The sequence below is a fragment of the Kryptolebias marmoratus genome, linkage group LG15 (genome assembly GCF_001649575.2).
Source record: "Kryptolebias marmoratus isolate JLee-2015 linkage group LG15, ASM164957v2, whole genome shotgun sequence".
Lineage (NCBI taxonomy): Eukaryota > Metazoa > Chordata > Actinopteri > Cyprinodontiformes > Rivulidae > Kryptolebias > Kryptolebias marmoratus.
In genome coordinates this window covers 30,277,329-30,304,287 of record NC_051444.1, presented here as the reverse complement: position 1 = coordinate 30,304,287, position 26,959 = coordinate 30,277,329, and the positions used below count along the sequence as shown (strand labels likewise).

The 26,959-nt window shown below is 39.8% G+C and overlaps 2 protein-coding genes and 1 long non-coding RNA gene across 3 annotated transcripts; 2 read left to right on the top strand and 1 right to left on the bottom strand.

Annotated features, from left to right (window-relative positions):
- The first annotated feature begins 5,917 nt into the window (after window positions 1-5,917).
- Window positions 5,918-7,557, top strand: LOC108242362 (phosphatidate phosphatase LPIN1-like). The gene is made up of 4 exons (XM_017427150.3): window positions 5,918-6,143; window positions 6,225-6,447; window positions 7,231-7,305; window positions 7,521-7,557. The coding sequence occupies exons 1-4, from the start codon at window positions 6,053-6,055 to the stop codon at window positions 7,555-7,557; spliced, it is 426 nt and encodes a 141-aa protein (XP_017282639.1). The 5' UTR covers window positions 5,918-6,052.
- A 2,813-nt stretch (window positions 7,558-10,370) lies between these two features.
- Window positions 10,371-24,588, top strand: LOC108242420 (annexin A2-B-like). The gene is made up of 13 exons (XM_017427228.3): window positions 10,371-10,469; window positions 13,876-13,937; window positions 15,867-15,960; window positions 16,990-17,084; window positions 19,123-19,236; window positions 19,651-19,741; window positions 20,577-20,656; window positions 20,769-20,828; window positions 21,456-21,549; window positions 21,826-21,921; window positions 22,157-22,215; window positions 22,316-22,438; window positions 24,390-24,588. The coding sequence occupies exons 2-13, from the start codon at window positions 13,887-13,889 to the stop codon at window positions 24,447-24,449; spliced, it is 1,017 nt and encodes a 338-aa protein (XP_017282717.1). The 5' UTR covers window positions 10,371-10,469; window positions 13,876-13,886; the 3' UTR covers window positions 24,450-24,588.
- Window positions 23,416-25,919, bottom strand: LOC112450884. The gene is made up of 4 exons (XR_003039611.2): window positions 25,726-25,919; window positions 23,848-23,988; window positions 23,682-23,731; window positions 23,416-23,533 (listed from the first exon to the last, which is right to left on the bottom strand). It is a non-coding gene; the product is annotated as an uncharacterized LOC112450884 (long non-coding RNA).
- Between the last annotated feature and the right edge of the window lie 1,040 nt (window positions 25,920-26,959).

Here is a 26,959-nt window from a genome sequence, read left to right as displayed (position 1 = left end):
TTTTGCCTAATTTGTTTTCCATTTCAGAATGACACAACCCGCCCCCCTTCACACACACACACATTTACACACTTTTTTGGCTAAAAAAGGAAAACTTAAAAAGAACTAAAAGAACATCTTCCATATTCCATAATTTTAAGTCTGTTTGTACATTTGTTTGTTTGACAACTGAACTGCTCAAAAAGTTCAGTTTGACAGGAAGCCCAGCTTAGAAGTGATTTTGCTGCCAGGTGGTCACAACTCTTTAAAATCAGTAAATTAAAAAGGGTAAACTGGCAATCTAACACTTCTTCAGTGACTCAAAGTCATCCGCCAGGGCCGGTTTTAGTTCCTCTTGTATCACCAAGGAAATATCTCTTCTTAAAGAAGAGAAAATGTCCATGTTTGTTTCCTCTCTAGGCTGAGTTTGTCTGGACTTCTATAGAAACTTTGCTGGGGTCACTTGGGGACTATCATTTGACTGAACTACATACTTGAATTTTTGACAGCATTAACGTGAAACAAGGAAATTAAACTGTGCACACCTTCCTTATCCTTTTCTTTTTCTTTCAACTGTTCCCTTTCCAGGGGTCGCTACAGCGAGTCATCCTCCTCCATCTAACTGTCTCCTGTGTCCTCTGTCCCCCCCATTTCGAGGCCAGTCCCTGCTTTTTCGATCCCTGCTTTGGAGTAGGGCCAGCGGGCCGGCCCTGCTCTCGTGGGTAGCGCAAGCTTAGCTCCTGTTCACTCATTGGTCGTGGGTGTGATCAGATTGAAGCGTAAGAAGAGCAAAGAAAACAACAATAGACAATATTGGAACGGTAGCAAAGTAATAGGACTATAAACAACAGCGTTAGCTTATCCTGCAATGTTTATGCAGTCTGTCCCTCAGCTGTAAAGCCTGAAATCTCCGGTGGATAACAGCTGTCCTACTCTGCGCAACAATCGCAGCATCCAGAGCATTCCTTCCACTGTGCCTCTCTTCTCAAAGTCTCAGGATAATCTCCTTAAGTTTAAAAAACAGCAACAACACAGGGCCAACATTGTCCATAGCTCTTCCGTTGTCTCTTCCGCGATGCATTTTTTTAGAGCCGAGCCAAGCCAGGCCGAGTAGAGCGGGGGTTCTGCAGTAGAGCCAGTGGAAAAAGGGCATAACTTTATCTCCCAGTCCTTCAACCTGTGCTGTACCTTTGACCTCATTTCTAATTCTATCCGCACTTGTCCCTCCCAAGGAGAACCTCAACAACTTGAGCGCTGCCACTTCCTGTTCGGAGCCGATCCTTGATGCAGTCCCACCTCCACCTTGAAGCTATCTGTCACTCCTACAGCACACCTCACCACTGTCCTGCTGTCCTCTTACATGTCCTCTAACATACTTCTCTGCAACTCCAGATTTCCTTATACAACACCACAGTTCCTCTTACGGCACTCTGTCATATGCTTTTTCTAAATCCACAAAGACACAATGAAGCTCTTTCTGACCCTCCCTGTACTTCTCCATCAACATCCTCAAAGCAAAGATGGCATCTGTGGTGCTCTTTCTTGGCATAAAACCATACTGCTGCTTGCAAATAGTCACCTTTTGTCTTAGTCGACCTTCCTCAACTCTGTCCCAGATCTTCATCTGCACCCCAATCATTGATTTTTTTTGCTCTGTACATAGTTTATTAAGTGAGTTGTTGCTTTTGAATACAATTATAAAAGGATTTGCAGGAGCTCCACAAATGTGTCTCACTCTATTTGTGCTTTCTGGTGGTCCCCAGTCCTGTGATTTTAAAGGTGTTTGCTGTTTCTAAAATAAAATTAGATGGAGACCCATCACATTTTAATTTGTTTTTTTCTGTTTTGTATGCACTCCTGACTCATGGAGCATAACTTGTGTTGGGGAGAATTACCTTGGCGCAAAACCAGAAGTGACTCACCCAAGGCTGTAAAGTCAGGTGGGACTCTGTCACCTGAAATGTCTCAAACATGATGACCCACTGAGGCCCATAAAAGTTCTGTCCTGCCCCACCTCACCCCACCACGCCTGTGTTATCTCTTGCTATGTGGATAAATGTTAGCAAAACCACTTTCATCACAGCGCTGGACAAAAAACTTGGAGATGGGAAAACTGTGCAGTTTTAAACCTGAAACTCTAGGAAAAAACTCAGATCAGAACAAAAACTGAAGTCAGGAAAGAGTTTATGTTTCAGCCTCCAAACAACTATCCAAACTTCTTAACTATGGCTATTCCACAGCAGCACAAAATTACAAAATATTCAATCAGTAAAAGGAACAAGTTTCAGGTGAGAATCGGCGCCAGTGCACAGCGTGACTGCTGCTCTCTGTGCAGCACTGAAAGGTGTGCGGTGGCTGCCCTGGTAGTGAAGAAACAGGGCTAAAGGCACCTTCTTTTCTTTTGTTTTTTTAAAGCTAAGAGGACACATTCTGCAAATAATGGCTGCCTGTCCTAAAATCTAGATTACATTTTTTTTATTTAATTTTCACTGCAAAAACACTCAGTCGGAGCACCGCTCATAGGAAATCATATTTTTCCTCCTTCTTTATTGGATAACACGTTTTCTATTTGGGCTAGGTTAGGTAAAAAGAACTGGATAGAGGTGTATGTTTATTTTTATTGTTGCTTCTTTTCAACAATTAGTGAATACATTTTCCCACCTTAAATGTAATTTTTTCAGATACCTTCAAGCTCAACATTATGTCCGTAGCTCATCCCTAGAAGTCCCTGCCCTTCCTAACCCCTCTGATTTTAATGTGTTTCTACTACCTCTCCCTCAATGAGAGGGGTGATCTCTTTTATATGTTCAAATATATTTAACCTTTCAAATCCTTCCACTTTGTGAAAAACTGTATAGCAGACAGACTTGGGACTGTTGATTTCAGATGATGTTTGGGGGGAGGTTTGAAAGAGGGTACCTAGATCTCCAATCTGTGATCGTCACATTTTCATTTGATGACAGATGCAACATTTAAAAAAAACTGTCCCATCTTGGTCCTCAAACTACCACCAAGAAAAAAATCTTCAAAATAAAGTGCAATTTGAATATAAAGTGAATAAAATAACAAAAAACAAAAACAATCAAAAAAGCAAAACAAAACAAAAAAACACCCAGCTCACCCTTGACACGATTTCAGGTGTTGCCAAATGTGAGTACCCAGGAGGCGAACAGAACACGGGAGACAAGTTGAAAAAATAATAAGATTTATTTTGTGCCAGGAAGGTAAGGGGAACAGGATCTGAAAAGGAGGGCAGAATGATTAGTCCTTTGAGCTGCTAGAGGTTCAGAGATGGAGCTGACTATAGGTGTAGCATGGAGGCTTACGACAGGTGCTGGGCGTGAGCTCGGAGGTGCGGTTCCAGGAATCCCAGGTGAGTATTTACAAGGTGCAGGTAAGTAGTTTGCAGGTGGAGATCGGTTGTGGTTTCTAGTTCCCGTCGGTGGATATTTATACAAATCTGGTGGTGGTTTGTGGATGACAGGCAGGCCTCGGTGTTGAGCCAGCAGGTAGGCCAGATCAGCTAAGTAGTGGCAAGGCTTCCAGGTAAGTAGTTCTCGGGTGGCAAGGTGGTGAGGAGAGATAGGATTACTGGTATGTAAACAGAAGACAGGCACAGGTAAGTAACTTTCAGAATCCCTTAACTTGGTTTTCTGGCTGAGACCGTTTACCCAAGGCACTTGATGCTTCAGCGAAGAACTGCTCTCGGTGACTGCCTTAAGAACCCTGGGACTGGGAGCAGAAACAGGTAACAATGGTACACCCCCCCCAAGCGTCGTCTCCAGACGACCGAGGCCTCTTCTCCGGGTGTTCCCTGTAAAAAGAGGAAATGAGAGTGTGGTCCAGAATGAAAGACCTAGGGATCCAGGACCTCTCTTTCTTGACCATAGCCTTCCCAGTCTACGAGGTACTGGAAGCCACGGCGACGAACATCCAGAATACGTCTGACAGTGTAAACAGGTCCACCATCCACTAGGGTGGGGGGGTGGGGGGTTGGCAGGAGGGCACAGATGACTCTCCCAAACTGGCTTTATCTGGGAGACGTGGAAGGTGGGGTGAATCCTCAAGGAGGCCGGTAGTTGAAGCTTGACTGCTGAAGGGTCTTCTCTACCAGGTAAGGGCAGATGAACCGTGGTGCCAACTTCTTGGGGGTGTCTTGTAAATTGGTGTCGTGGGTGGACAACCAGACCCTTTGGCCCACCTGGTAGGTGGTGGCGACAGAACAATGGCGGTTGGCAAATCTCCGGCTCTGCTGTGCCGATCGAAGCAGAGCCCTTTCGGTCAATCGCCAGACTCGACGCAGGTGAGTCTGGACAGATGGGACCAGGCAGTCAGTCTCTTGCATAGGAAACAGAGGTGGGTGGTACCCCAGATAGATCTCAAAAGGTGAGTATCCTGTGGCTGCGGAAGTGTGAGAATTGTGAGCGTACTCCACCCAAATCAGATGCTTACACCAGGTAGCAGGATTGTTGTTAATTACACACGAAGGGTGGCTTCCAGCTCCTGGTTACATCTTTCCGACTGTCCGTTTGACTGCGGGGGATAACCAGAAGTGAGACTGACCTTGGCACCCAGTGCGTTGCAGAACGCCTTCCACACCTGCGAGGAGAACTGAGGCCCACGATCGGAGACAATGTCCATAGGTATCCCATGGTAACGGATGATGTGAGTCACAAGGAGCTGAGCGGTCTTGAAGGCTCTGGGTAGTTTCACTAATGGGATGAAACGGGCTGCTTTGGAGAATCTATCGATGATGGTAAGAATTACTGTGTTGTTTTCAGATGGAGATAGACCCGTAACAAAATCGAGAGCAATGTGAGACCAAGGCCGTGCAGGAGTAGGCACAGGCTGGAGATGACCTGTTGGAGCTTGATGACTGGTTGCTCTTGGGCACACACAGGACAGGCTAGTACAAATTCCTTTATATCCGAGTTCATAGTTGGAAATGCCAGAAATGCCTTTTTGTAAAAGCGAGCATCGTGGAGACACCTGGTTGACAAGAAAAGCGGTGGTTGTGAACCCAATCGAGTATCTTACTCACGATTGAATAGTTGCGGAGGTAAAGAGGTCTTTAAGGTCTCTGAATGCCTTGTCTGCCTCAGGTGACCAGGAATAAGACAGGAGAGTGGAGGTGAGCCTAGTGAGGGGAGCAGCGACCTGACTATAGTTTCGGATAAATTGCCGATAAAAGTTTGCAAAACCTAAGAACCTGAAAAACTGCCGGCGCGTTGGTTAAGCCAAAAGGCATGACCAAATACTCAAAATGGCCTAGAGGTAGGTAGGTAGGTAGGTAGGTACATTTATTTATATAGCACTTTTCAGCACAAGGCGACTCAAATTGCTTAGAGGTGTTTTAAACGCGGTCTTCCATTCATCACCTTCTCCTATTCTAACTAGGTGATAGGCGTTTCGTAGGTCTAGAAGATGGTGGCCAAATGTAATTGAGCGTGAACGGAATCAATCAGAGGTAGCGGATACTTGTTCTTCACAGTGATCTGATTTAGTGCACAGGTAACAATGGCAGATTGCCACAACCCTTTTCTTTTGCATGGGCAGTTCCACTTTCACTTAAAGCTCGGGTCCTCTGAGGTTGTTCCTGGGATCTGTGGGAGCCACTCTTCTAGTTCGGGGGTCACAGCACCGAGTGCTGTGACACTTGGGACTTCTACATCTACCAGAGGCCTTGGAGCTTGAGGGTTCTGCGCAGTATCTTGGCTGTGCCTAGAACTAGACATTTCTGGACTGAGATGTCTGATGTTGTTCCTGGGATCTGTTGTAGCCACTGCTCCAGTTTGGGGGTGACTGCCCCGAGGGCCCCGATGACCACAGGCACCACTGTGGTCTTTACCTTCCAGGCCTTTTCCATATATATATATATATATATATATTAAAAACATCACAATTCAGTTTTATTTTATAAAGTTTAATTTGTCCTAATGTAATCTGCACAATATTTTACATTTAATGACACCAAATGTTCAAACGTAAAAACTGCCTGCAGCATCTATATGAGATAAACACAACACAGCCACAGATGGTTTTTAACATAGCAAAGACCTCATATGCTCAATAAATGTCCCTCTGTCAACAGGAAGTGGTTCCTCCCTACCTCGCAACGTCACCCATTTTGTCGATGGGGGAGGAGTTAATGCAGTCTGAGATGGGTAGGGGGTCACTTCTTATCACCATACTGTGGTCTTCTCAAAAAAAGACCAATATTTATGCTATGATTTCTTGTCACACAGACAATATCCCTTGCAGCTCCCTTCCTGTCCACAACCTGGGAGCGCAGCACGGGGATGGAGGAGCGAGCAAGAAGAGGAGGAAGAGGAGGAGGAAAACAAGGCCAGAAGGAGGGGGAGGATTGGGAGGGAGGAGGGAGGAGAGCGGAGAGGAGTTCTCAGAGGATGAAGACATGTTTACTATTGACCTGAGCTCAGATGACGAGAAAGAGGGCGACAGCAGCAGGTGCGCCTCCGTCAGTCTGTTTCTGGGAAAATCAGCTTTCCTCAGCTGTCACTGGGTTGTCTTCAGAGAGGAAGAGAGACACCGCCTCTAACTAACTGGGTTATTTGAGGAAACTTTGTTTGGGTTTAGGCTTCTCCCACATGATAACTAACTGTTTTTAGCTGCCTAAAAAAAGCATGGAACTTTACTTCTCACAAATCAGAGGATTGGAGGATATCAAGATTACAAGATCAAGCTTAATAAAACAAATAGACTTTTCATCAAGATTTCATGCTGAGAGGTGAAAATGCCTGAATTAATTCTTGCTTGTTTATCCAAAAGAAACCCATTTTTTAAACCAGTTCAACCTGACACAAGTATCTTTCTCACCTTTCTTTCAGTGAAATGATTTTAATATCATTTGCGTTTAAACAATTACAGATTTAACGACTGAGGCTGCAGGTTTGTGCGTGTTGATGCTTGTGTGTGCAGCCTCCTGGAAAGCATCTGTTTGCTGGACGTGATCCAAAGATCCGTCCTGTTCTGCATTTCTTTCAAACAGCAGCTCATGTAGTCAACCTTACTGCAGAGGGTTGAAGCCTTTATTAGGAAACATACCACTGCTGTGCGCTGAGGAAATTCCTAAACCCCTTAAAGACGCGAAAGAATGTCATGCTTCATGCTGAACGTGACGGACATGTTTTCTCAGATCGAATGTGGTTGGCGTCTGTTATGAAACTGTTGTGACATAATGAGCTTGTGTTCATTTTTAATAACCTCCTGCATGTGTGTGTTTTTGATCAGACCTGTGTACAACAGTCAGGGGTCTACAACCAGCAGCAGCACACACCCCGTCACCAAGTGGACTCACTCACAGAGGTATCATTTACAACATACACACATACACACACACTGTGATACACACTTAATGATTTTTGCTTGTCATTTCAGTAATTTCTTTCTTTTTAATTTAATTTATTTATTCACTCTCTTAGTTTGCACCCTTTTATTGGGTGAATATTTATTTCACTATCTAATTTGTTTCTTCCCCATCTGATTTTTCTTGTGTCTGTCTGTCTTTTGTATTAATATAGTGATGTGAATAANNAATATCATGTTTTAGTAGTTTAGATGTCCTGTACCTTTGTTAGCATTGTCATGTTTTAGCTTAGTTATCTTGTCATGTTCTGTAACTCTGTCTGTAATTTTGTTCTTGTGTTGTAAAGCACTTTGAGTCGCCTTGTGCTGAAAAGTGCTATATAAATAAATCTACCTACCTACCTACCTACCCTGCTGTTATGTGCTGGACTGTCTCAAGGGCCTCCTTGCACAACCTACACCTTGGGTCTTTTCTGGTGTGGTAGATCTGAGCCTATTGCTCTGGTGTTTAGAGCCTGTTCCTGGGCGGCCAGGATGAGTGCCTCTGTGCTGTCCTTGAATCCTTGGTAGGATTTCCTGATATCAGCCACTTCAGTTATTTGTCGGTGGTACATCCCATGTAAGGGCTTGTCCTCCCATGATGGTACCTCCAGCACCTTATCCTCTGTTCCCCATTGTCTGAGACATTCGCTGAGCACATTGTCCGTTGAGGCCTTGTCCTTGATGTATTTATGGATCTTGGATGTTTCCCCCTGGACAGTGGCTCTCACACTCACTAGTCCTCTGCCTCCTTGTGTACAGTTTCAGGGTGATGGATTTGGGGTGGAACCCTCCATGCATGGTTAGTAGCTTCCGAGTCTTAACATCTGTGGTCTTCATCTCCTCCTTTGGCCAGATAATTATATATATATATATATATATATATATATATATATGTATATATATATATAAATTAATTAAAAAAAACACACACACGCTGCTCAATAAAATAATAACGGGAACACTTAAATAACACATCCTAGATCTGAATGAATGAAATATTCTCTTTGAATACTTTGTTCTGTACAAAGTTGAATGTACTTACAACAACATCACACAAAAATCATGAATGGAAATCAAATGTATTAACCAATGGAGGCCTGGATTTGGAGTCATGCACAAAATAAAGTGGAAAAACACACTACAGGCTGATCCAACTTTGATGTAATGTCCTTAAAACACATCAAAATGAGGCTTAGCATTGTGTGTGGCCTCCACATGCCTGTCTGACCTTCTACAATGCCTGGCCATGCTCCTGATGAGGTGGCAGATGGTCTCCTGAAGGATCTCCTCCCAGACCTGGACTAAAGCATCCGCCAACTCCTGGACAGTCTGTGGTGCAACGTGATGTTGGTGGATGGAGCGAAACATAATGTCCCAGATGTGCTTACCCAAATTCAGTTCTGGGGAACGAGTGGGCCAGTCCATAGCTTCAATGCCTTCATCTTGCAGGAACTGCTGAACTGCCACATGAGGTCTAGCATTGTCCTGCAAGAGGAGGAACCCATGGCCAACCGCACCAGCATATGGTCTCACAAGGGGTCTGAGAATCTCATCTCGGTACCTAATGGCAGTCATGCCACCTCTGGCGAACACATAGAGGGCTGTGCAGCCCTCCAAAGAAATGCCACCCCACACCATTACTGACCCACTGCCAAACCGGTCATGCTGAAGGATGTTGCAGGTAGCAGATCGCTCTCCACGGCATCTCCAGACTGTCACGTTTGTCACATGTGCTCAGTGTGAACCTTCTTTCGTCTGTGAAGAGCACAGGGCGCCAGTGGCGAATTTGCAAATCCTGGTGTTCTCTGGCAAATGCCAAGCATCCTGCACGTTGTTGGGCTGTGAGCACAACCCCATCTGTGGACGTAGGGCCCTCATACCATCCTCATGGAGTTGGTTTCTAACTGTTTGTGCAGACACGCACATTTATGGCCTGCTGGAGGTCATTTTGCAGGGCTCTGGCAGTGCTCCTCCTATTCCTCCTTGCACAAAGGCGGAGGTAGCGGTCCTGCTGCTGGGTTGTTGCCCTCCTACGGCCTCCTCCATGTCTCCTGGTGTACTGGCCTGTCTCCTGGTGTCACCTCCAGCCTCTGGACACTACGCTGACAGACACAGCAAACCTTCTTGCCACAGTTTGCATTGATGTGCCATCCTGGATGAGTTGCACTACCTGAGCCACTTGTGTGGGTTGTAGAGTCCGTCTCATTCTACCACGAGTGTGAACGCACCACCAACATTCAAAAGTGACCAAAATGCTGGTGTAGATTCTCAGTCATCTAGGCCATGGTAAAAATTCAAAAAAGGTTGAAAAGCAAAAACAACTGGACTTCTATTCTGCAGTTGAAGACATTTCGCTTCTCATCCGAGGAGTTTTCTCAATTCTAATTGAGAAAGCTTTACTTTTTTGAGCAGTGTATATATTGGGGAGCAGTGTATATTCCCACACACATATAGGTGTGTGTATGTGCATGTGTGTATACATGTCTGTATGTAAATATATTGAAAAGTATGCCTCCATATATGAGAGTTTTTATTTTTTTTAACTATTTACTTATTTACTTGCGTTTCATGACAGTTTTTTTGTAATTTATCCGCTACTCAGTCATTTCATGTTGATCATGGTCCTCTTTTTGTGTTCTGCTTAAACTAAACAGTTTTACAAGTTTTTTCTTTGATAAATGGTTGTTTCTTGTACCTAACGAACATTAGATTTTTTTGTCTTTGTTCACACAGGACATATAAACACACAAAATCAACTCTGATCAAATTTAAGACATTCTTTTATTCAACTTTTGTACATCTGAGGTGCTCCCAGTCAAAAATGACCAATCATTAGGAATAAATGTGTGTAAAACTGACTTCAGCAGATGGACGTAATTCCTTTCCTACACCCTCAAACAGAAACAATTCTGTTTGGACAAACCTCCCCACCAGCCCGCCCCACACACACACACCCACTCTTAGGGAAAAAGGAAAAATTCCTGTGGGTGTTGTCATGGAAGCCAGGAAGGGGAGTGAAGTGTGTGTGTATGAGTCAGCTGGTGTATAAAGCCCACTCCCAGCTCAGAGTTGGATCAGAACGCATCAGAACCACTCGCTGCTTTGCTTCTTCTTCTCTGAAGGTAAGAAATTTCCACATTCCCAGTTTTGGCTCTGATCTCAGTCCTGCTGCACCAATTCAGCTCTGAGCTGAACTTTAACACAAGAAGGCTCTTTTAGGTTCTGAAATAAAAGCTGAAAATCAGGAAGAAAATAAACTATCAATTTGACGGAGCTTTAATAAAGAGGTTCATTTGATGAGCCATAACCAAATGCTAAATAATAAAGATAAGAACTACAGTGTGGTTTAGTTTGTTTGAAACATGTAAGAGCCATTTAAATCAAAACTTAAGTTTCTTTGAAAGCCCTTCAAAATAAGAGTCTGATGGTATTTATTCAAAACAACATAAAAATTCTGTAGATTTAAATTCTGCATATTTTCCAAATTGAATTTCTCTTTTATATATATGATTACTGTCTGCACATACAATGAGTTAGTTTACTGAATAAACCTAAATAAGACAAAAAAAGTTGTACTGTAAAAACAAAAATATATAACCCCCCTCCCCCCAAAAAAACATCAACATTGGAAACAAAAGTATTTTATTAGAGAAGCTAAGTTTTTTTTCTTTAATTAAAACAAAAGCTTTTAAGTATCAGTAACTCAAGTGTTGCAAATAATATAATATTTTTTTCTCAAACAGCTTATTAATTATCAATGCATCCATGCTGTTGTGCATTAGGGGTAAACATCTCTTCATTGGTCTCTTTTTGTTCTAGAACTTGTGATTCCTTTAGATGAAACTTTCCAAACCTTAGTCGGGTTGCCATGCTGTTTTTAGCAAGAAAAGGCTTTCTCCTGCAACCCTTCCAAAAAAGTCATACTTGTGCAGTGTGTTATTAACTGTCCTGTTATGACCTTTGACCTTTAGCCTGCTAACTGAGGTATACAGAGTCTCATTTATTTGACCCTTGCACAAACTGTACAAACTCCTGCTTTTCTAGAGGTGGTCCAACTAATGATGATCAGTTAATCAATACATTTTATCAGCCGCTCCTGGCTGATACTAAACCTCTGAGATCCTCTGGAAGCAACAAGGCTGGACATAAGGTGAGATGTCATTGGGATGTGACTAGTTGGTAAATGAGGGGGTTTCCAGAATGTCTCGCAATATTCACGGTGGCTCTCACCTTCCTTGTGTGAGTTTCAGAGGCTGGTAGTCTTGTGGCTTGAATTTTGAGCATGTTTTCCCTCAAAAAAGTTGCAAGCATCTCTACATTGTCTCAAGAGCACTGGAGCTGTATTTTGACTCCTGCATGGGCGATCTCCTTTGACAGAAAACATCACAGGCTACTGTCCAGGTCTAAAAACCTAGAATACAAATTTTTAAGCTGTGAACACAAAAACAGGCAGTGATTTTTAAAAAACAATAATTCAAAATGTGGTAGCATGGCTTGCTCTCAAACACGCAGACTTCCTGCTGGAGTTCTGGAGTTTCTCAAAGGTCAAAAGTTAAGGAAACATTTCAGTACCTTCTTAACATTTCACTGCAGCACAGTTGGACTTTAATCAGTGTGCTGTTACACTCCACATTCCTGCAGGTTTGTCTGGATCAGTACTGACTGTCCCTATCTCAAAACAAGCCCTACGCTCAATAAATCAACCCTGGACATTCTTCTGTTTTCCGTCAAAAAAAAACACCTGAATTTGTTTTCTCTGAATGACCAAACTGATCTGACTCAGTGTCACTAACACCATCAACTTCAGCTTCAGTTTTCTAAAGACATGTCTTTCATGAAATATGTGTAATTAAATGTCTTTAAATGTACTAAAAAGCCTGTCTGCGTTCACCTCCAGCAAACTGTCAACATGTTAAACCCCCCCAAAAAACAAACAAACAAACAAAAAAACATTTGGTGATGTTAATGATGTTTTTAGGGAGCTTATGTTGTATTAGGAGGACAGAAGGCGTATGGTAGTAGGAGAGAAAGGCTGATCTTTACCCTTGCAGAGATGCTAAGGGTGTCATGGGAATTTGATTCTCCAGACTATAAGTTTTGTGGCTCTGGAGAAGGCTTATGACTGTGTTTCCTGAGGCATTCTATGAGGGTGGAAGTATGGGGTGCCAGGGTTGCTTCCAAGGGCTATCTGGTTCCTGTAAAAGCAAAATGATAGTTGTGTCTTCATCCTTGGCACAAAGTTAAGCTTGTTCCTGGCGTTGGCTGGACTCCAACAAGATCTCAAGGCACAGTTGCAGAGAGGAGTGTCCAGTTTGGCACCTCAGGGTGATGTGGTTTTGTTGGTATCAGGCCATGACCTTCATTGCACCAAGGCAGTTAACAGCTGAGTGTGAAGCTGCTGGAATGAGAGTCAGCTCCTCTAAGTTTGAGGCCATGGTTTTCAACTGGAAAAAGATGGAATGCTCCATTTGGGTGATGGGTGGGTCTCTGTCTCAAATGGAGGAGTTCAAGTATCTGGGAGTCTTGTTCCTGAGTGATGGTAGGATGGAGCTGGAGATGGATCAATGGATTGGGGCTTTGTCTGCAGTAATGAGGGCATTGCTTTGATTTGTTGTGGTGAAAAATGAGCTGAGCTGAAAGGCAGAGCTCTGGATTTTCTGGTGTGTCTACATTTCATCCTTCTCCATGGTCATGAGGTCTGGATCACGACTAAAAGAACCAAATCCTAGATACAAGTGGGTGAAATGGGCTTTCTTTGTAGGGTGGCTGGGTTCAGCTTTAGGATGAGGAACTCTGTTGGAGTAGAGTTGCTGCTCCTCCAGATCGAAAGGAGTCAGCTGAGGTGATTTGGAGATCTGTTAATGATGTCTCCTGGATGCCTCCCTCTGGAGGTTTTCTTGTAAAGTTTCACTGGGCGGAGACCCCAAGTCAGACCCAAAACTTTTTGGAGGGATTATGTATGCCCTCCTCCAAGGAGGAGCTGAAGAGTGGCGCTGGGGAGAGGGAGGATGTCCTCTTGGACCTGTTACCTTCATGACCCAAACACAATAGAAGGAAAAATGGATAGATTGCAAACAAACAAACAATCAAAAAATGAAATGTAGGTGAAAAAAAATTGCAGTACATAAAATGATATAGTGAGAAACTTACAATAAAAATGTAACTCATGTGAAATGAATGAAATGTTTAAAAAGTAAAATGTGAAGAGTTTGTAAATAAATTGAAAAATTTTAACTAATGAGAAGACAGAATGAAATATGGCCAAAATGTGTAAACAAAATATTCTGTGAACAAGATAACTATGATGTACAAATAATTTAATGCATGCCACCACACCAACTAAATCTGCAAAAACAATTAATAATTTTAATAAGAAATTTAAAAAAAATATGACAACTAATCTAAATGAATATTCCAACCATAAGATTGTTGTTGTGAGAACATGTAGTGGACTCAAGTTTATGTTGCTGTAAAGTGGAAACAGAAGGATTATCAGGACAAGAAATCAACCTGTCAGGTGTTTTACAGGTGAGTTCATCATGGCGCTGGTAGCTGAGTTTCTGGGTCAGTTGACGCTCTCATACACCGGGGTGAGTTAATTATTGTATCAGAATAATTCCATCATTTTATCAACTTGTGATGCATTCAGATGTCTAAATTATATTAATTTTCCTCTGTTTGTGTTTTCCTATTTTTGTACGGTACCCTGAGATGACCTTTGTGAATTGGAAAAATAAAAATAAACTGATATGAACTGAATTAAATTTCACATCACTGTAATAAATTAATTTCTATTTTTCTCTTGACAATTTAAAACAAAAATCAGATTAACTTTTTAACTTCAGGTTGCATCAGTCTGACAAGGACTTTGACTGTAAACCAAATAAATCATAAAAAGGTTCATTACTGTGAAAGTTTAAAACAACATGACAAATTAATACCAATAAAAGTAACAAACAGTACAGGAAGATTTCAGACATTAAATGAAAGTAATATGTTGAACATTTTGTTTCTGATCCTGCGATCACTTTAATACTCGGATCCCAGTTAAAATCCAAACAGCTCAGACCTTCATAACTTTACGACATAATACTCTAAAAGAATCAACGTAGTTTTATTGCTGTCATAAAGATAAGTGCTCTTACCTATCCATAAAGAACAGACTTGGGACTCCAGCTCAGAACTGATAAACTGAGCTGCAGACTTTGAGCTTTAACTCAAAGATCACTGTGAGTCTAAATCTTTTCATCTGGGTCTGAACCAAAATGCAGAATCAGACAGTTTGAACATTTGTGTCTCAGTTTTAAACTCTGTTTGAGCGAAATCTGTACTCAATGAAGACAAATAGGGTTAGACCTACAGAACGTCTAACCCTGACTGAAAACATCATGATCGACAAACTTTCTAACCCTGACCCAAAACAATCAGGTGTACAAAATAGATGCGACCAAAGACATCCAGACTTACAAAACTACTAACCCTAACAAAAGGCATAAAAAACTTATTGTTATATATTTTACTAACAGAGAACGTCACTCTCAGACTGCAGGTTTACTTTTGGTTCCTAGAGTTTCTAAAAGTAGAACAGGAGGCAGAGCTTTTAGTTCTCAGGCTCCTTTCTTGTGGAACCAACTTCCAGTTTCTGTCCATGAGGCTAACACCCTGTCTACTTTTAAGATTAGAGTTAAGACTTTCCTTTTTGATCAATCCTATAGTTAGGGTTGGCTTTGGTTTCCTGAGCTATCCCTTTGTTATGCTGCTTTAGGCTTAGACTGCTGGAGGACAAACTGACCACATTTCTTCACTTTGCTGCTGTCTTTACTCTCTTTACTCTCCATGTTAGTATTTATGATTGTTTATATCATTAACATGTTTTATTTTTTTTTCCTCCTGCACCTGGACCAGTCATTCTGTGTTTGTCTGTCTCTTTCCTGTCTTCTCAAACCCCAGCTGGTTGAGGCAGATGACCGCCCTCTTGAGTCTGGTTCTTCTGGAGATTTTTCCTGTTAATAGGGAGTTTTTCCTTTCCACTGTTGCCAATCCGCTGCTCAGGGTGGGAAACTGCAACGAAGATAATAATGAATGAATGAAATCTACTGGCTCCTAATAACTTTTACTAATTGGAATTTTATAATGTATTCAAATATTTTTGTACAGTGCCCTTAGATGACTTTTGTTGTAAATTGGCACTATGTAAATAAACTGAACTGAATTAAAGTGGACTTCTAACCCTGACCAATGATATACAGATGTACAAAACTTCTAATCTTGACTAAAAACATCCAGAAATACTATTATTGACAAAAGACATCCAGACGTACAGAACCTCTCACCCTGACCAGTATGAATGAACACATAACTTAGCTACACATGTTTAACTAATAAATTAAACTATAAAAAATTTAAACTCAGCAAAAAATGTAAACCTTGATTCTCAGCTTGTGACTGTAATTTGGCTTTATGGGACACTGGAATGAGCCATCCAGTGAGCAGACATTTAATATGTGTGCCCTCTGCAGGAAGAAGAGCCTAAATTTCCTACTGTGGTGCCAGCACGGGACTTTGAGCCAACCAGAGATGCTGCCAGAATTGATACCGCCATCAAAACTAAAGGTGAGAAGTTCATGCAATCTCTCATGCGCCTTACCTTGAAATCAGACTTGGAATCGCCTGAATCTTGAATTACCATAACAGCAGAAACTTTGTTATGTCTATATCAGAAGAATCAACCTTTGACCTGCAAGACACGTTTGCTCTCAATCTGTCTTCACCATCAAAAATCCAGAAGAACAAAGCTGTAAATTCTTCACAAACCTAAAGTGCTATTTATAACTTCTGCCTAAACAGAAAATCAGATTTAGTCATATTCTTTTGTCTTTTTAAATCTGCTAAATATTTCTGTTACACTTATAGAAGAAGCTGCGAGACTAACTTTCTGCATGGAGTTATTTTCATTTCAACAGGCTTGTAGAAAAAGAAGATGCTGTTCTTTAAAATAGGGAAAATGGAAAAAAAAGGTCTTGTGACAAACTGATAAATACTGACAGACTGTGTTGTTATAGTCCTGGTGTTTATCATCTACAATAGACATTCTTCATATCCATGATCACCAGAGCAAAAAATAGAACTAGATTTTATTTTGGCCACAGTCTTTCTTTCACCACCATCTCCTGGAACATGAATCCTGTCAGCTTTATAAATACAACTCCACAGTTAGAGATGTGAAAATTAACCTGAACTGAATAACTGCAATAAAGGACAACTAGTGCAATATCAGTCTTGATAATGTTGCTCATCTGGGGCATTACTAATCCTGTTTATGATTAGTTTTGTGAATAATCTTGTTTTTAAATGTGTTTTTACATTTTATAATCAAGAATAGAAACTCCATTTTGTTGTACTTCTGGTGCAATGAAAATAAAGCCTTTTTTTAATATTATAATAGGTGCTATTTCATTTCATTCTATTGGAGTCCATCTGGTTTCTTTGTTTTTGCTTCTGTAAAAAGATTTTGATAAAACACAATAAAAGTTCATTTCTTCAGCTTCCAGGATCTGTTTCAGAACAACTGCTGTAATATTCAAGAGAACAGATTTGATTTTGATGTGACATCAGAAGTGATTTTCTTCACTCTGTTTGCAGGAGTAGATGAGCAGACCATCATCGACATCCTAACCAGACGCAGCTATGATCAGCGAAGAGAGATCGCCTTCGAGTTTGAACGGATCGCTAAAAAGGTGGGAAAGTTTCCTTTTGATGAACTGAACAGTTTTACAAACCTTCCTGCTTAGGATACTGTTTTTGTATTGTTATTTTGATAAGTCAAAGAGAATTGTAATCTATATTTCTTCTTCCTATGCACCCACTTTGTCTGGACCAATGACTGTTCATACAATATGTAATATTTCAATATGTTTAGCTGTAATTAGTCATTTCATGCCTAAAAGAAAGCTCATGTGACATCATGATTGTTGGCGTGGGAGTAGACAGGGCTTAGAGCCTCACATCATTAGTGGATAGACTCTGGTTCCAAAAACACAAAATGGCAGCTTCTGTAAACTGGGTCCTGCTGGCTTCAGCTCCCAACAATAAAATAAGGTGGGGACACAATGTCAGTACATCAGTATAATAAGTCTCTGGTATGGACCAAACACTGGGACACAGCCTGTGCCCTTTTCTTTGGTATGTAAGGTCAAACCCCGTTCTTCTTCTGATTTTTAGGTGTCTGAACACAATCACTGAGAAACAATTTTAACAGCTGCCAGAAACTCATAAACTGACTGAAAACAACAACAACAACAATTTGTTTGTCAACAAAGGTCTCACTGATTAAACCACAGCAACCTATACAAACCCACCAGAGATGATATGTTTATGTGGAAACTGCTGAAATTTGTTGAAGAACGAATTTTTAACTGAATTGTTAAAGTTAGAAAAAGCAGAACAGAAGTTAAAATTTGCTAAACAAACTGAATGCTAAAATCAGCAAAACTGTAGCTAAAAGTTAAAATTAGCAAGACAGTATCTAAGAGCTAAAAGTAGCACAAGTAGAAAAAAAACAGAGCAAATTTGCTTATGCAAGATTTCAGAGAATTTAATCGAATCAAAGGAAATGCAGAGATCTCAAGCTTTTTCAGTTGTTGTTTCTTTAAATAAAGTTAAATAATTTTTAAATTATAAAAATGCAAAAAACAAAAGTTATAACAAACTATGCCTGACTGAGATGATCTTTAAAGTAGCACAATGTATGCAGAAGTGAAGTGAAATTTATTTATATAGCACTCTTCAGCAACAAGACGATCCAAAGTGCTTTACAACACAGAAACAACAACAGAATCAAATACAGACAGAATAAAATTCAGATAAAAAATCAAAATCAAATATAGAAATACAGAAATAAGTATAATCTAAATGAAATATAAGATAATCTAAATAAAGTCATGAAACTAAACATATCTAACCATGAGCTAAGATGGTCAAAATAGTAGCTAAGATAATCTAAATGAAATCATGATAAGAAACAACAACAGAACCAGATACAGAAATAAAAACATCAATCAGGTAATTTTAGCCAATGGTGAATAAATACAGATAAAAACATCATATGAAACATCATAATCAAATATAAAGATACAGAAGTAAAAACATCAATCATGTATAATATAAATGAAGTATAAGATGATCTAAATAAAATCATGAAACTAAACATATCTAAACATGAGCTACGACTAAAAGTAACTAAAATCTAAATGAAAAAATGATAAAGTTCAAGCTGAACTAAACAACAATTAGGAATCTAACAATCTAACAATATCTAAAATATCCGCTAAGATAAACTAAACTAAATGTACAGGAAGGCTATATAAGCTAACATAAACTGAAACATGATAAACTAAAGGTACAACATGTCCAAATTAATAGTACCAGAGGTCCGCCAAACAGCCAACATAAAAAATGCTAGGGTAAACGGAGGAGGGGAGGAAGGGAGAGATGACTCAGAAACAGCGGAAAGTGTACGTGTGTGTGTTTGTAGAGACAGTGGAAGACGATGTGGTGCATGTTGTATAAGTGTGTGTGTGTGCGTGGGTGCGTGTGTGTTTGTAGAAAAGTCCATGAATCACATCACAGAGGCCATTGTCTTTGATAAAGGTGGAATGTTATCAGCCAGCCCAGAGCAAGTGCTCCCCCTGCAGTTGATTCATTGAACTGTTTGTTTGTAAGGTTTGTAAGGTTTGTGAACATAATGATATTTAAAAATCTTTCTAATATATTCAGGATCTGATCAGCGCCCTGAAAGGTGCACTTTCGGGCTCTCTGGAGGCTCTCATGTTGGGTCTGATGAAGAGCACCGCTCAGTACGACGCCACTGAGCTCAAAGCCTCCATGAAGGTCAGAGTCAAGAATCTACAGAAATGTTAGTGTTCTTCAGGCCACAGTGAGGGCATGCTGCAGGTCTGTAGAGTAAAAGTAAATGAAAATCTGTAAAGCATTTTTCCAGATGTGACTAAGAGGATGTAGATGGATTACTTAATCGTTATGGATTGACATTCCTTATAAAGCCTGTTGCAGATAAAATTATTGGCTGTAGATAAAATTTAAATAAAACTTGATGGAAATAAAACTCTTCAGGGTCTGTAAAGACAGAAAAATCAAATCAAACTTTGTCAACTTTTTAAAATGTAAGCAAAGGTACTATAATCAAAATAGAATCAAACACTTGCAGACATTTACCTGCTTTCTAGTTTAACATTTCATTATATTAATGTACAAAACCTTACTGAGCTGTTCCTTTGTTTCTTTCAGGGCTTAGGAACTGATGAGGAGACCCTCATTGAGCTTGTCTGCTCCAGAAACAATGACGAACTGACAGAGATCAAGAGGGTTTACAGAGAACGTGAGTTCCAGACATGTCTGAAAGTCTTCTGATCATTAATCCTAGAAAACGTCTAAAAGAGAAAAACTGAATATCAGCTCAGTTTTTAAATATTGCCTAATAACAGAAGTTATAGAAATGGTCAAATATCGGCAACAGTTTGCTCATGTTGCTCCGGTTTTCAGATTAACAAACAGAGACGAGACAAACTGCTGCACAAGTTATGTTTTTGATTTATCTTTAGACAGTTGAGCCCACAGATAAGGGCATTAACTTTCTTACACATATTATTTTATTCTGTCTGCTCAATTTAGAGCTGTTGTGTTTATTCAAAGACAGTTGCTAGTAAAGTTTAATTTTATATATATATATATATATATATGGTCCATTACTTGTCATGTCTTCTAACTACAAATAAGCAGTTGTTTTGTAGCTGGTACAGCAAAGTTTGCGGAGGACAAGCAGCTGGTCTTTTTGGGACCTTCCTACCCTGGTTCACTAAGCTGTTAACAGCTTGGGAGCAAGTAGGCCTGAAGATTTTGTCTCATACGGGAGTGTCGTTTGCCAGGTCCTCAGGGAGCTGGTGGTGACATGCATCGGGGGGACTGGACCCATATCATAACTGTCTGCAGTTTAAGTTTCTCTGTTTGTTTGTTTGTTTGTTTTTTGTCTATAATTTTTTTTAATTTCCTTTTGATTTGTTTTCAAAATTTTCTTTGATTTATCCTCATTTTACTTCATTAGTTTTTTTTTATTTTTTACTTTAATTTATCTTTACTTTTTTATTTTTAATCTTTTCTTTGACTTATTTTTGTTTATTTATTTGATTATTTTTCCTTTTGTTTTGTTTGTGTAGTGTTTAAAAAGGAGCTGGAAAAAGACATCGCAGGAGACACTTCAGGAGACTTTGCCAAACTCCTGCTTGCTCTGGTTCAGGTACAACCATACCGATTAGACAGAGATCATTTGTTCTGTCTATAAGTGTTCTGCTGTTTTTCTATATGAAACTAGCGGAAAGCACTGACAGTATTGACTTTTTAATCCTCAGACAAAAAGGGACGACCCGTCCAACGTTGTTGACTATGAGAAGATTGATGATGACGCCAGAGTGAGTCAGAATATCTTTACGCAACATTTCATTCAGTCACAAAAATGGTTGTGATTTTATATTTAAAAAAATTCTAGTTTAGTTCTTAGATGTGAATAATTGAAATCCTATAATAATAATAAAAAAGTTTTTTTCTTTGTTTAGTGTCATTTTGAAGCTGATAAGGAGGGGTTTTGCTGCTGGATCAATGGTTTTGTCAATAGAAGTTCAGAACCAAGATGGTGAAGACCACTTTATAAAACAGCAGATTTCCACCACTTTTCCTTTATTTTTCACAGCTGAGACTAAATGACCTCCACAGACTTTGGTGTTGAATTGACTTGGCTGAGATGAAAAAAATTAAGTTGATCCAGATCCAAAAGTTATTTGTAAAGAACATAGTTTTCAACCAATCAGGTTTCAGATAACAACAACAACAACAACAATAATAATAAACAAATTTCCTGCTTAGCACAGATCTTTTTTGAGCTTTAGCAGCAAGTTCAGCATTTAAAGCAGCACTTTTTATTTGATTTGATTCACAATCAGAATGTTTTCACCTGATAATGTTATTTCTGTTCTGTAAGGCTGATATGTTTGATAGAACCTGAATTGATGTAATGTTGATATAATCTATATTGTCTTCAGTGTCTGTATGAAGCTGGAGTAAAGAGGAAAGGAACCGACGTGATCACCTGGATCTCCATCATGTCTCAGAGGAGCATCCCTCACCTGCAGAAAGGTGAGACCCAAACCAGCTTCTAATCTGCAGACACATCTGAAGAATTATTACAAACTATACAGTTTGGATTACAGTCCTGTTGAACCTTCTGATCCAATCTCATTTCTTTTTATTTTCCTTCCAAGCATCCAGATTTTTGTATTCTTTAAAAGTAAAATAAAAAAAAGTTTAAATTATTAGTTCTGTAGAATATCTGAATTTGCTTTGAACTTTTGTTTCTTTTTTTCCTCCCAGTTTAAGTCCAGTAAGCATGTGTTGTTTAATTTTGTTTGTCAGTGTTTGAGCGCTATAAGAGCTACAGTCCGTACGACATGAAGGAGAGCATCAGGAAAGAGGTGAAGGGAGATCTGGAGAAGTCCTTCCTTACTTTGGGTAAACAACAACAAATCCAAGAAATGCTGACATCAAATAAGTCTTTTATAAACATGCATTTTATTAGTTTAAGTATTTTAATGTTTCAGCCTTGATTCTACACTGAAAAAGTATTTTAACCCTTATCTGTTTACATTTCTCTAGATGAATCAGTGAAAAATAGCAAAGATAATAGAGTTTGACAAAAAACAGTTTCTAATGACTTTGTGAACTGATTGTGTTTTTTTCTTCTAAGTGGAGTGTTTTGAGAACAGGCAGCTCTACTTTGCCAACAGACTTAACGAAGCCATGAAGGTAACATTTTAATTCACCTGTACTGACCCTGAACTTCTCCTGCATCAGTCTGCAATGTGTTTGCTGTTATCCATGTTGACAAGGCGATTGTTTTCATTAGACCAAAGGAGCCAAGGAGAAAGTCGTAACCAGGATCATGGTGTCTCGCTGTGAAGTCGACCTGATGAAGATTAGGACAGAGTTCAAGAGGCAGCACAAGAAGTCACTGTATCAGACCATTGCTGTGAGTTACTGGAAAATCCCACACAGACCGAGACAGTAAACACACACAAACAGGCCCAGAAAGAGAAAAACAAACAGATTCTGACCTGAAAACTGTAAGAATTTTTCTCTAAATTATCTGAGTCAGATACCAGATTAAGTCCTGGTCCAATTTATTCTAGTTATTTCTGTGGCACGTACATCTCCTTTCTACACACAAACCAAGTTTTTAGTGACTAAAATGGATATTTTTAAAAAGTCTTCTGAAAACTGAATTTCTGGTCACCTAATGGACAGGAAGCGGAAACAATGACGTAACAAACTGTTTTTTGGGCATGTCCACTACCCAAATATCAGTGATGCCATCCTTATAGGTCTTCCACCATCTGCCTTACTGTGATAATGTGAAGAAATAGGGAATGAAACTATAAACAGGATAAAAGAAAAACAAAGTTTGAGGAAGGTTTAAGCGAAGTTAAGTATGTTGTTCTCTGTATTTTGATATGTTGGTAATGTAACCATTCTCACCATCTTGTGGCTAGGCAAGGGTAAGACAGCATTTTTGTTGGGACATGAGGATGGAAAGAAAATATAGTACTAATGGAAAAAAACACCTTAAGCTCTCAAGAGAGAGGTAGAGAAGCTCTTGTAACTTTTGACCCAAAGACCACAGACAGGAGGTTTAAAAGAATTTAGAAAAGGCCTAAATTCCATGTTAAGTTAATAAGTGAGGTAAGTGAGTTTTACTGCTTTTCTAAATTTGTAAGGAGCTCATCAAATACTAGAGAATAAAACAGCCTGAGATAATTTACCACCTCTTATCCTAGAGTTAAAATTGAACCTAAAGGCTGAGAACTTTGAATGAAATATTCTGAAACATAGCAGTTTTTTAATAAACTACAAGAAAACAGTTTACAGAAAAAACACAATCGCTAATCTAATAGTTATTCTAACAGAATTCTGTTTGTCTTTGATAAAACAAAAAGCTGTAAATAAAACTGAAAGATAAAAGTTTGGTCCCTTCATTTGACCATGTGCTGTGGTCTGGCCTCCTCTGTAGTTGGGCCACTACAGTAGGTAGTAAGGCCTATAGGTCAGGCCTCCACTGCTGTTCTTTCTGGGTTGAGAGAGAGTCAGAATCTTTCATCAACAGTTTCAAATGCACATAACAAATAAAGTTCAACATCAATAAATTACACATTAATACACTGGTAATAGTAATAATATTAATAAGATAATCAGAATACATTATTCTTTTTTGTCACCTATGGCTCATATGTAGTGAGATTGGGAAAGCCTTCATACTTTGATGCATCTGTAACATAGTACAACAAATATTGATCATTAAACACCTATTCATAAAGGCAATCTAAAGAACAGACAAGGTAAGAAATAAAAAAGGAAAACATTTCCATTCATTTCAGGACTTACAAGAGTTCAGAGTTCTTATGGCCCAGGGTTAAAAACAGTTTTTAGGTCTGTCCGTCCTGTTTTTCTTGTATCTGAACCTACAGAAGGTTGAACAGATGCTGTCCAGGGTGAGAGAGGACAGAGACAATTTTCCTCTCTCTTCTAAAAGATAAAAATTGATTCCAATAGTTAGTGAAACAGTTTCAGATATAGATTGTGCACAGAGTGTAATGTGTGAATGACTGTCAGCTGTTACCACACCAAAGTTGCTGTCATTTTTGTTTTAGATAAGAATGCTTTGTTGTGGTGGCCATGTTGAATCAGGCTGACTTCAAAAGTGAATCAGTTATAGATGTCATCCCATTGATTCATGAGATATTTTGTTCAACACACACACACACGCACAGGCAAAAACATGACCCTGTCACCTCTAGTAGCAGGTGATTATTGTGCTATTGTATGATCAACACTAAATTTACGGATTGAAATAAGAATGAAGGGATTTACAGAGATGTTGTGGAGAACAAGCCTGCTGATTGTTACTGATAATCTGTGTGCTTCAGGAACACACCAAAGGAGACTACCAGAAGGCTCTGCTCAGTCTCTGTGGAGGAGACGACTGAAAGCTCCGGACTCTGTTCCCAGCAGGCAGTGGAGTAAAGCTTCACACTCAGTCTCACAGGAATGATGCATCTTCATGTGGGATCAGATTCAGTGTGTTCAGTAGAAAATAAAGTTATGACCAGCAGGGGTCAGCAGAGATCTGTGTGTGTGTGTTTACTTTTTCTGTCAAACTTGAATTTTATTTTAAAAAAACTTCACATCAAACAAACACAAACATGAATAAAAATTAAGAACAAGAGTCTAAATTTACCTGTGGCGAAATGTTTTACAGCCACAACATTGCACAAAAACTAGCATTTATTTATTGAAACCAGATGATTTAACATTAAGTCACATACTATCAACATTTGACAATATTTCACAATTAATTTTGACTGATTGCAAATAGAAATATAAAAAAATAATCATCAACTCTCCTCTGTAAATCTATCAAGAATTTTTAAAAATTAATTTCTCTTATTATGATGGAACAAATTTAAGATCACAGCTAATTCTAATTCTATATAATTTACATTTTAAACATGCTGCATGTCTTTTTATAAAAAAGTAAAACTGTAGCTACAGTATGACTCAACTTTAACAAGACTGATTATCACCCCTGAAATGAGGTGAAAAAGCAAAGGTTTTGTCTGCTGTAAATAACTGATTTAAAAGCCATAATGTGCTGTGGATATCGTGTAGAGATCCATCCATGTGAACAGGTCTCCAGTCCATCACCGTGACACAGAGAGACAAATGAGACAAACAACCATTCACACTCTCTCACACCTAGGGACAATTTAGAATTACCAATGAACCTAGCATGCATGTTTTTGGTCAGTGGGAGGAAAGTGAAGTACCCAAAGAAAACCCATGCATGCTCGGGGAGAATATGTAAATTCTACACAGAAAGAGAGGTGAACATGAAACCACTAAGCACTGTTCTATTGAGCTGCCATGAAACAAACAATTTAAACTAAAATAAAAGGTACTAAGTAACATAAATAAACCACAACAACAACAAAAAACAACCCACTGAACTACCAAGTTAAACTTGGCAGATTGTAAAAATTAAGAAATTAAACAAAGAATCTTACATACATTACATACCGACAATGACAAGTTTCAGATGAACTTTAACGACTGATCACAAGGTTTTCATCAGCTCTGAGTTTCCAAATGATCAAACTGCAGAGTTTAGATGTGCAAAATGTACAACATAAAGAACATAAACAGCTGCTAAAATCTGTTCCTCTGCAGAACCTTCTGTTTTTTATCGAATCAACGTGAACTCACCTGGAAGACTGGTCACAGCTACAGAAACACTCATTTAGTGACACCTAAGCTGGAGGCTTTGAAACTGACAGCAACAACTGTTGCACAAATGGAGATGAGACGGGTGGATTTTAGTCTCTATAATTGCCGCAGTCCCTCCCAGTCCTGATGGGTCCAATTAGAAACCTGACTAATTATCAGAACCTGAGGTCCAACAACTTGCAGAGTGACACCAAACCTTTGTGTTGTAACTGGCAGGAGGTGGGAGTTATCCATTGAATGAAGCAGCTGGATAAAGAAAAGAATCGGGAAGAACCAAACAGAATAAACCTGTATTCATCAAAGCATTTCCCTACTGGGTGAAGAAAAACAGATGCATTTCTCAGAATGTTTTCTATCAGCTTCAGAAGAACTCCAGCTGTATTGGTGATCATGGTGAGCTGACACGTTCTGGTTTTTGGAACCATCTTTGTATTGCTGCTGAGTCCAGTTAGAACCTGCTACTGAAGCTTCATTTGGGTTCTGTTCATGTCTGAATTTTGTTTTTCCATTGTTTCTTCCACAACAACCATTGCTTTGCAGGGTGAGCTGGAGAGGGCAGTTCTTGGGTGGTGCCAGTTTTACCTGCACCCGGCACAGCTGATTTACATGGCAGCTGATTGAGCCTCACCACAGTTAAGGCTGAGTTGAATCAACATTCTTTATTGAACTGTTGATCATCACTTTATGACCAGTCTCACTTCAACCACTCATGTAATTTCTCTGTGTAGTGCTTTAAGGGTTTAATGTTAAATTCTTACCTGTGCTTAGTTGTATAATCCTCTGTGTGCTCCTGGAACTCCGTATGGAGAATCCTTGTTTAAGTCTTCATTATGACTGCCTTTGACGAACATTCCTCCTGACCAAGAAAGGAGACGGTTATCGTCCGCCTGTCTGCTCCTCCACTCCTCACCTCGGAGCAGTGGAGCACCTGTGGATTTTCCTAATTTGCTTCCCTCTGCCTACATGTGGGGGGACGGGTCCTGACTGTTGTTTGCGATTATGCGCCGAACAGCAGTTCAGATTACCCACCCTTTTTGGAGTCCTTGGAAGGGTTACTGGAGGGTGCCCCTCCTGGGGACTCCCTTGTTCTGCTGGGGGACTTCAACGCTCACATGGGCAATGACAGTGAGACCTGGAGGGGTGTGGTTGGGAGGAACGGCCCCTCTGATCTGAACCCGAGCGGTGTTCTGTTGTTGGACTTCTGTGCTCATCA

Coding starts and splice junctions, on each gene's coding strand:
- LOC108242420 (XM_017427228.3), top strand. CDS start 13,887: ATGGCGCTGGTAGCTGAGTTTCTGGGTCAGTTGACGCTCTCATACACC. Junction 20,829..21,455: donor AGATTGATGATGACGCCAGA/GTGAGTCAGAAT, acceptor TATTGTCTTCAG/TGTCTGTATGAAGCTGGAGT. Junction 22,216..22,315: donor GACTTAACGAAGCCATGAAG/GTAACATTTTAA, acceptor TGTTTTCATTAG/ACCAAAGGAGCCAAGGAGAA.